Source organism: Astyanax mexicanus, chromosome 1, assembly GCF_023375975.1.
Source record: "Astyanax mexicanus isolate ESR-SI-001 chromosome 1, AstMex3_surface, whole genome shotgun sequence".
NCBI lineage: Eukaryota > Metazoa > Chordata > Actinopteri > Characiformes > Acestrorhamphidae > Astyanax > Astyanax mexicanus.
This window is the reverse complement of record NC_064408.1, coordinates 33,042,736-33,052,628: the sequence shown is the minus strand read 5'-3', so window position 1 is coordinate 33,052,628 and position 9,893 is coordinate 33,042,736. Positions and strand designations below refer to the sequence as shown.

At 36.1% G+C, this 9,893-nt stretch overlaps 1 protein-coding gene across 4 annotated transcripts; it reads right to left on the bottom strand.

Annotated features, from left to right (window-relative positions):
* Positions 1-227: 227 nt before the first annotated feature.
* Positions 228-9,530, bottom strand: tmprss4b (transmembrane serine protease 4b). 4 transcript variants are annotated; one of them, XM_007260989.3, is made up of 12 exons: positions 9,468-9,530; positions 8,611-8,754; positions 7,978-8,130; positions 7,246-7,372; positions 5,908-6,030; positions 5,776-5,819; positions 4,073-4,235; positions 3,383-3,549; positions 3,072-3,167; positions 2,139-2,281; positions 1,070-1,219; positions 228-640 (listed from the first exon to the last, which is right to left on the bottom strand). In XM_007260989.3, the coding sequence occupies exons 2-12, from the start codon at positions 8,741-8,743 to the stop codon at positions 629-631; spliced, it is 1,311 nt and encodes a 436-aa protein (XP_007261051.1). In that variant the 5' UTR covers positions 8,744-8,754; positions 9,468-9,530; the 3' UTR covers positions 228-628. The 4 variants fall into 4 exon arrangements, with proteins under 4 accessions (XP_007261051.1, XP_022522453.1, XP_022522468.1 ...); XM_022666732.2 differs by having other exon boundaries at positions 5,908-6,027; XM_022666740.2 differs by lacking the exon at positions 228-640 and having other exon boundaries at positions 1,090-1,219; positions 2,159-2,281.
* Positions 9,531-9,893: the final 363 nt, after the last annotated feature.

Sequence of the window (9,893 nt, the reverse complement as noted above, 5' to 3'; positions counted from 1 at the left end):
TAGGTGAAGCGCAGACACAGATCACATAAACAACTTTAGAGCAACAGTATGCTGTGGTCTACACATGGTTGGTTTCTTTCTATCGCCTTAAGTGAAAGTGCAGCCATCTTGTTCTAACAACTAAACCGTACAGTCACTTACAGTCATGCATACAGATTATTTACTGTAAAAAAAATGTAAAAAAAAAAAATAAAGTTTTGGATACAAGCTCACTGTGTGGAGTGATCTTTTTTTCATATTTTAAAACATTTATTCATTTGATTTTAATTTATAAGGTGATGAAAATCCACAGTGCTTTAACATGTCCCCCATACGAAATGTCACAACTATTATCTAAAACTTTAAAAACTTACCCAAAACATTACCACCCTGCACCCAGCAACACTTAAACAATTAAATACCACTGCCCACATTTCAGGCATTTTAACGTGATGCAAATCATTTTTTTTGCTACATTTACACTACTTAGAGTTTCACTGTTTACAAGCCTAATATTTTTAGTTGACATAGTCTTAAAGGTCTTTCAACTGTATCAGTAAACATTCTTGATATAATGCTTGTTTCATATTGATATAATGTTTGATGTGTGTTGATAGATGCAACTTCCTCCAGATCACTGTACACAGTCTCAGGGGTATTTCTGGAAAATAAGTTAAAAACAGTCAGTAAGATCAACACGTTATATTCATTCTGGGAAAAGGACACATACTCTATTAGTTTGTTGAATCATACGATGTGGCATCATTTCCACAAGTTTCTGAATTGTAACAACTGTTATTTCTGTACAGATGGTGCTAACCATTTCTGCTGGTCTATTCATTACACAATAGTCACACTATGCAAATGGAGAGGTTTTGTTCTGAGACCGGCAATATTTCTTGTATTGGAAAAGTGACTTGTGTTTATTTTGATTGATAGTCTTGCTAAATTTAAAGCAAGCTAAAACAATGATGATTTAGGATTTCAAAACCTGCCAGGCTTTTCCATGAACATTTAGGCCTGATCACTTGGAAATCTGTATAGACTTGGTTCTGTTGATACAAACATATAAACATATACATCCACACACCTCCAACACTGCATAAATCCAGTCGAGTAGTTGTCTGACGTCAGTGTAAACGCCAGGTTTTTCTTTGTGGGCACAGCCTGCTCCCCAGCTCACCACTCCTACCAGCTGCCAACGAGATGACTGGTACACCAGTGGACCCCCACTATCCCCCTAAATGAAGGAAAAGAACCAGTGAGCTAGATAGAAACCTACCTACATTCACTACTAAGCTCTTCAGGTCCAGTCAATAACCGGAAATGGTAAAATGGCAAAATGTTTCAGCAAACAGCTAGGGCCTTTAAGAAAAACAAACTAAGTAAAAAAGTAATATATAAAAATAAACAAATAAAATAACATAAAATATATTGTAAGTATACATAAAAAGTATTATTAAAAAAAAAGTATTAGTAAAAAGTAAACTATTAATGGTTTAATAGTTTACAGCCAGTAAGTAGCAATAGAAATAATCTTAAAAAAATATATATATATTTTTTTGTTAATGTCAATTTGTCTTTAGTATCTACTAAGTGTCTACTGTATTATTTACATAACACACATCATAACACAGATAACTCTGTAACTATTAAAAGTCTTTCTTTAAAGAAAGTACAGATTAAGCCAGAGAGCCAGTATGTACTGTTTCCTACACCTTCAAAAGACTCTTGAAAAGAGAAGAAAACTGCTACAGGAAGAGTCAGGTCTGGCTAACCCACATGGCAACACCTTAAGTTCAGTGCAACACTGAATTAAGTCTCGGTTTCAGCAGTGAAGAGAAGAATAAGAGGTCTGACAGGTGAAATGCAGTAATAAAGTAATTGCTAAGATGAGAAATAAAACAGCAGCTTGTCTCTAATTTTGTTTTATTGTGGTCCTGTGCAGGCAGTGCTCACTTATACATTAACACAGGGAAACTGTGACACACTGAACTGCTGGCCTCTTCTGTAGTTTCCCTAAATAATGACTTTGGTACTTGAATACCTTGACACCTTAAATACTTATGTACATTTTTTACATTTAAATCCAAAGGATTTAAAAGGTGTTTCTTAAAAGCACAACTAGTGTTTATATGTCTATGTATTTTTTTTGTTACCTGGCAAGAATCTACTCCACCTGAGAGATAGCCAGCACACAGCATTCTGGGAGTAATAGCAGAGCCATAGACAGATGCTTTGGCACACACAGACCTGTCAATCAAAGGTACCTTGGCTTTCTCTAGCACAGATGAAATCTGACCTGAGAGTGTAAAAAAAAGTACAAAGCATGTTGGTATTACAGTATTTACTAAAATAGGATATGCTAAACGTATTCCATAATAGTTGTATACATTTATTCACGTGAATCTGATGATGATCGTGCTGGTCTAATTACGGATATAGTACTAAACGTTCCTCACTTGCCCTGTTTAACAGGCCTTCACCTATTTCCCCACGCACACTACCCATTTTGACTTAAGTAATACGAGTAATCTTTAGAGTTTAAACATTTCAGCAGGTTTATAAACAAGAATGTGGATGACTTAATTGGAGAAGACAATTAAATTAAAAGGACAACTGGTAAACTGACAAAGGTGTCAAGGAGTACCCCTGTATTATGCTACAATGATAAAGTTTAATCTAATGGAGACTTGGAGACCATTGATCTGATTCCTGGAGGCCGTACCTCATAAATTACAGTACTTACATTAAAGGATCTGCTGGTAAAGTACTGGTGCAAAATACCACAGGACACCTTCAGTACCTTCAGGGGTCTTGTGGAGTACATGCCTCAACTGATCAGATCATTTGTGGCACCTTAAGGGGGACTTACTCAGTATTTGTTGGATGGTGCTAATGTTGATTTGTGGTGCTAATAAGTGTGTACTTGCACCAATTGGCCACTGCCCCATTTTTCCATCCATTTTCCCTATTCCTGCTGACTAATTCCAGTCTTCCCACCTTGTGGGAAACAACAAAAAACAACAAAAAACAACTGCTGTGTGAATGACGTGATTTTGTTGAATGAAGCATATCCTATCCACACTCACCATTTTCTTTTAGCGCACCCCACCCAGTCACTACCAGCTCCTCCCCCTCTTTGATTGACAGGTGGTGCGGGGGCAAGCAGACTGGATGAACAGAGTCTGAAAGCAGAAACAGGAAACTGTAAAGCAAACTGAAAGATGAATGTAATTTAATGTTCATTTTTTGATCTCAACACGTTCAAAATGAAGTGATCAACTTTTCTACAAGGCTAATCAGGCAAGATGAGTGCCAGAATAAAACAATAAAACAAATATAAAGGTTAATAGTCAAGACAGGTCATGAGATTTTGTTCTGGAAGAGCTGGCTGAAGCACCTCCAATTTCCACAGGCCAGTTTAACAGAAGCATGGCGATGTCATAGTCATTATGTACGTGGCTGTAGTGCTCATGAAGAACAATGGTTTTCACGGATATGCCTCCAGATGACGTTAAGTAGGTATGGCCTACAACCACACGCCATGATCTCAGTTCCCGTGTCCGTCTAAAAAAAAAAAAAAACACAATGCAAAGATTAATAATTGCATCATAAATAAAATCCATTATAAATTTTACCACGAGCCAGTCATATACAACCCATAATCAGAAAAAGTTGGCACAGCATGGAAATTGTTTATACAATAAAAAGGCTGTTTTCTTATATATGTAGTTAGATTTTTATTGACATGTATTTCACAGCAGACAGTATGAACCCAAGATATTTCATGTTTGGTCTGATGAACTTCAATTCATTTGTTAATATACATCTATTCCTGCATTTTAGACCTGCAACACATTCCAAAAAATGGTGGTGCAGTCATGTTCATGGCTGAATGTAGGATTTTGTAATTTAACGCTATGGGTTTTTACCAAAATAATTTATTTGTAATTTACTCCATTTTCTACCTAATTTTAGAAGGCCAATTCCCCAATCACAGTGTATGCTCCCCCCACCCCCCCACCCACAGTTCTGTTTACCTAGGCATTATCCTACCATTGTATGAATACATGTGTGTGCATACCCTCACCCAGTGAAGCAGTGAGCAGCGCTGATGACCCATTGTTTAGAGATCAGTGATCCGCCACAAACATGGTGTCCATCCCACTGCACGCTGACCTGCCACGGCCACATCTCTACTACTGTGTCCACACCACCTACAATCCGATTTAGGCCAACCACCTCCCCACAGTCTACATGCATGAACAAACACACAAACAAATACGTCATGTTTGTAGACCTGTATACACTTAAATGTTACACACTTACAGAAAATGGAATTTCTTCAGTGTAACATAATGTAAAATATTTTTCCATTACCCCTGTGCAACTAAGAACTAAGAAGTAATGTGCAATTATTTGTAAATAAAGAGTTAAGAATTAAGAGTTATATTGTACTGTTTATTTTATCTATTTTTTGTACTGGCTGCCATGCTATCTCTTTGCTGCTGTAATACTGTGAATTTCCCCACTGTGGGACTAATAAAGGATTATCTTATCTTGTAACTTACAATCCTCTCCCCGCATTCTAGACAGAGGTTTTTGTTTGATTGCATTTACAATAGCTAAAGGATGCAGTCATTTAACTATTAGTTAAAAAGGATTCAATAGCATCCCTTAGCTTTTGTAAATAAATACTGCTTTTTTTACTGTCCCGTTTAAATTTGTAATTTCAGAATAAGAAACACAATATGGATACAGAATAAGAGCTAGCAATTTTGTGCGACTGTTGGACATATGGTTCTCCCTCTCTGAAATCCTGTTGGCTACAGTAGCCAATGCTTCTAACTCACAGTGGCCAACTGGTCTAGATATTAAACCTGCTAGTTGTTTACTGTGCGTCTGTGACTTTGTATGCAAAAGCTTGGTGAGCATCTTACACCAGTTCATGCTGCTCGACTGTGTGAGCACCAAGTGATGGCCAATTTGCCTTTGAACAGACATATTTGTCACTGATCAACAATAAATACTGAAAACAATTTAGGTTAAATTGCGTAGTGTGAACTAAGCATTTGGAAATATTAAAAGTAAGCTAATGAGTTCGATTATATTAGCTATTGGCTGCTATCATGTTTGCTTCTTCCTAAGCAACAATTGATCTACTATTCAAACAGGTCAAATATTGTCCCATTTACTACCCAATAACTGGTTATTTGAACTTCCTGAATTACTGGTAAAGCCACCAACACTATAAAAGGTAAAGACTACAATATGCCTCCTTCAACACATGTGAAGTCAGCCACCCACTCTTTTCAAATTGACCAGTCTGCACACTTATCAGGATGAATCAGGTCAACTGCCAACAGATGACTTATCTAAACACAGGGATAGCATGTCCAATTGTGCTCTCTCAGACTCTGGCTGCTGATGGCAGGCAGAATCATCCAGGAATCAAACCTCTGGCCCTAAGAACATAGTGATAGAGCGTTATTTGGCTGGACCATTTGTAACCCTTTGTTTTTCAATGAATGGCTTATTTAATGTTGCTGAAGATTCATTTTCAAGCTTTTTTCCAAGTATCGCAAGAACCAGGCTTTACCGACTGTCCTATTCTTTCTATACAACTTATAGTACAGTAGTAGTAGTATTATATATACACACACAGTACCTATGATATTGTTCTCACTAACTAACTCCCAGAACTATTTTTTGTTTCAGAATTTAATTTTGACAAATGATCATTATAGGTATTAAAAGACTAATCTCTCTTCCAATACAGACACACTCTATTACCTGAGCACGCCAGAGATATTACTGAGCCAGAGGAGCACTGATCTCTAAAAAATTCACAATTTAAAACATAAGTGTGGTAGTACAATCTAAACATGTATGCATCACTCAGAAGTGTGTATGTGTATGTGTTACCTTGCAGTGAGCACATTTTGAATGTCTGCACTTGGTTCTTGAGCTTCAGTAGTGACAGCAGTGAATGCAATACCTACTTCAGAGGGTAAACTCCCCACAGGCACCTGCACACTCCGTGGACTGCTACAGGAGAACAGGACACACTCACAATTTTTACTAGTGCACCATCAAGAGTCCCATTGTTAGAGAGAACCATGTCTAGTGCCATTTAAATCAGATCATAATAGAGAGAAATATTCCCTCACACCATATGATTACTATTAGTCACCACTGGCATCTGATTCTTTAGTTTAGCTGTGTAGTTACAGAGCTAAACTAAATAATCAGATGCCAGTGGTGACTAATAGTAATCATTTGGTGTGAGGGTGCTAATAATTATTGAAAGCTTATGCTACATCTGTTGGCACTATCTTAATGCACATACAGGGTGAGTCAAAAACCGCAGGACAATCAGAACAAAGTACTCAGAAACAAAAGAGAAAAATGATGGCTAATAGCTAATCTTTTAGGCTATGTCTGGAACATGGGTGCCATCATGAAAGCCACCATATTGCCACTGAGCAATAAAAAAGGGGCTCCATTTTTGTAGAATTTTGGTTTACTGCAAACTTAAACACACAATTGTCCCTTAAACTGTGTCAAAATTTCCTGAACGGACCAATAGATTACCTAAAATAAACTGTTGTTTTCACATTGACTTCCATTGGAAGTTAAGAGGGTTTTATCTCTCCTATGTAAAGTTGCTGTTTTGGACGCTTGTTTTTTATTGGTCAGCGACAATATTTAGTTTCTGTTGTACTGTGGGAAAAACTTACTTTAACATAAATGCTACTACCTTTTTTAGCTCTACTACAAACTTTTTCCAATTTTATGTCTGAAACAAGCAAGACTTTGTGTATGGGAGGTAAATCCTGCCATAAATAAAACTAAAAACACTTGAAATAAAAATGCTAATACTGTTTTGTGCTTTCTTTTTCCAAGCATGTTTGAAAATATAAATAGATTTTTTTTTTTATTAAATCACTGCAATTTTTCACTTGAGCATGGGTCTTATGTGACAAAAAAAATATATTGCAATGGTAATGTTTTTATTTATTTGTCCTTGCAATAGGCTGCATGTCTGAAAGGAATAAAATGGAAACACAAAATGGAAAAATCAAAAGCAAAGTGACAGTTTGTGATTCAGTTTTTGTGGACAGTGCTTAAAATGTCAAAATAAAAATCACTGGATCTAAATCAAAAGTTACCTGGCTATGCATATTCTTTAAATAATGTTGTGCTTTTTAGTTGCTAAGTTGTGTACATAACCACAGTACTTGTGTTTGAGAGTGTACTTACTGTGAATATCCCAGCTGTTGGCATGCTGCTTGAGTGTACCAGCTTCTCCAGTTGTCTGCACACACAGTTCTCCACTGTTGGTCTTGATCAAAAACCTGCAAGATCAAACTCTCACTCACCAATCTCACTGCACACATCCACACACATGCAGAGCTACCTTATTTTTTTCATCTATAGGTGGACAGTACAAGTCAAAGGTTTGGACGCACCTCTTCTAATTCAATATATTTTCTTTTTTATGATATTTTATATTGTAAATTTATTTTACATTTAAATGTATTTTATTGTAAATAATATTAAAGATATTAAAGCTGTTTGGATCACATGTGGAATTATTTTATAAAAATGTTAAACAAATCAGAATATGTTTAATAGATTTTTCTAAGTTGCCATATTTAGTTTTAATGACAGATCTGAACACTCTTGGTGCTGAATAATAGTTGCTGTTTTTCCATCACACTGTGAAGCTCCAGCTCATCCCAAATCACCAATCACCCATCTCAGCTGGGTTTAGGTCAGGAGATTGTGGAGGACAAACCCCCTTTGGTACCCCTTAATTGTTTTCATATCTTTAATGTTAATCTAACATGTAGAAAATAATTTAATTAAATAAAGAAAGAAATTAAACTGAATTCAGTAGCAACCTCTCATCAGAAGTGTCCACATAAAGTGTACTATATTAAAAGTATGGATACAGTGTGTGTGTGTGTATGTGTGTGTGTGTGTGTGTACCTGGATAGGTAGTGTTTGTGCTGAGGTTAGACATACAGGTGAGCTCATCTTCTCCGTCATCACAATCAGCATTTCCATCACAAGCTTTAGTCACAGGAACAAACTTCAGAGACCCGGCACAGAAATAAAACCTGGAGTTTATCAGCCTGATTACTGGGAAAAAAAGAAAAATATGCAATTTATTTTCACTCCATCAAAAAAATAATGCACAAAACTTCAATACAGGACAAACCCACAACATTTTGTTTGGTTTGCCAAATTGTGTTTGAGCCAATTAAAAACCTAATAAATTTATAAAATAAAAAGAGCTATTTAAAGAAAATGAGTGTTGAAGGCTGTAACAATGTGTATGCTGAATATGAATTGATAGTAGAGACAATCACTGATGTAAAAGTGAATTTCTGGAATTTGAAATACACAATAACATTTTTTTAAAACGTGCCTATATTTAGGATAAGGTGTATTATGTTAAAATTTGTTAAATATGATGTATGCAAATGTGAACACCTTCATGAATTCACTAAATGTTAGATAACTGCAGTACAGAATAAAATATAGTTACAAAAAATGTTACAATAAAAGCAGAATGTAAGCGTGTATTGATATTTGCACAATATGTTTCAACATGCTTACTGTAGTAGAGTCCCACTGCCAGCAGTGCCAGTGTTAGCAGCACAGAGAGTACAGTGACCGCAGCTAACTTCAGTCTCTTCCTCCTCATCCTCTCAGTCTGCAACTTCGGAAGCCTCCTCGAGTTCAGGGGCATGGCAGCTCTGCCTGTGTATTTGTATGTGTTTGTGAGCGTGTTTTTGAGTGTGTAAGAGAGAGGTCAAATTGCGCTGGAAAGGTGAAAGGTCAAATCTTTCCAAAGTAAAACAACAAAAGAGCGTAACAGGAGTGTACATCTGTGTAAATAGGGGTGTCAATTCGACACAGTTATTATTCCACACACATTTGTTTTAAAAAGCAACATAAAACCTTCACTAATTCAATTCAGATAATCCTGACATGATCATATAACAGACAGAAGAACATAAGAGTAAGTAGAATTAGTATGTGTGAATAGCTAACAAGATTATATTTTAAGAAAATTATTCCACAATTAAACAAAGTAACTCATGCTAATTGAGGTAAATCACCACCTTTAGACTGTGTTATGTAGGATACTGTAGCAAAGTCCTAATTAAATAAAAAATATACAGCAATTAGCATGATTCATTGTGAAATAATTTATTTATTGTGAAATTCTGAATTTTGCACAGCCCTATATAAAACACTGTTATTAACATGGACAAAAGTACACAGTCATTTCAGGCTTTATGGTGTTGTTTCTAGCCATTCTTGATAAACCAGCAGTATTATCATTATTTTACCTAAAGTCACCCCATTCAGACTGAACTATATTAATTATAATATGTTATCTTGACACCAATAATGTGTGAGACAAGAGTTAACTGAATAAACTAGTGTGTCATGTCAGCAGGACTCACCTTCTGAGGTTTAGTGTGGAGCTGAATTTAAACAGACCTGTCTGTGTTTCTCAGGAAGCTCACACACCACTGACCAATGAGCTGGCGTGAACGGCCAATTACGTCAGCTTATACAGCTGATCTGAATGGGTCCTAATTAACTGGTCTCATGCCCCAGAGCACTTCCCAGTGCAGCAGAAATGGAAGCAGATCTGAGTTTTAAACACTGTGAGCAAGAACGAATGCTGCGCAAGAGTGATATGTTTGTTCACACAGTTGTTTTAAGTGCAAACGTTAAAACCTCTGAAAAATCAAGGTTTACTGTTGCTGAGGTCTTGTGTACTTTTGTTATAAAATCATCATATCAGGTCAGTGTAACGTTTATCAGTTCAATTTTCGGACTGTTTTAGGATAAACTTGAACATAGTTCAAACATTTCATTTTTTT

Coding starts and splice junctions, on each gene's coding strand:
- tmprss4b (XM_007260989.3), bottom strand. CDS start 8,743: ATGCCCCTGAACTCGAGGAGGCTTCCGAAGTTGCAGACTGAGAGGATG. Junction 7,373..7,977: donor CACAAACACTACCTATCCAG/GTACACACACAC, acceptor GGATGTGTGCAG/TGAGATTGGTGAGTGAGAGT. Junction 1,220..2,138: donor GTGGAGTAGATTCTTGCCAG/GTAACAAAAAAA, acceptor TCCTTCATTTAG/GGGGATAGTGGGGGTCCACT.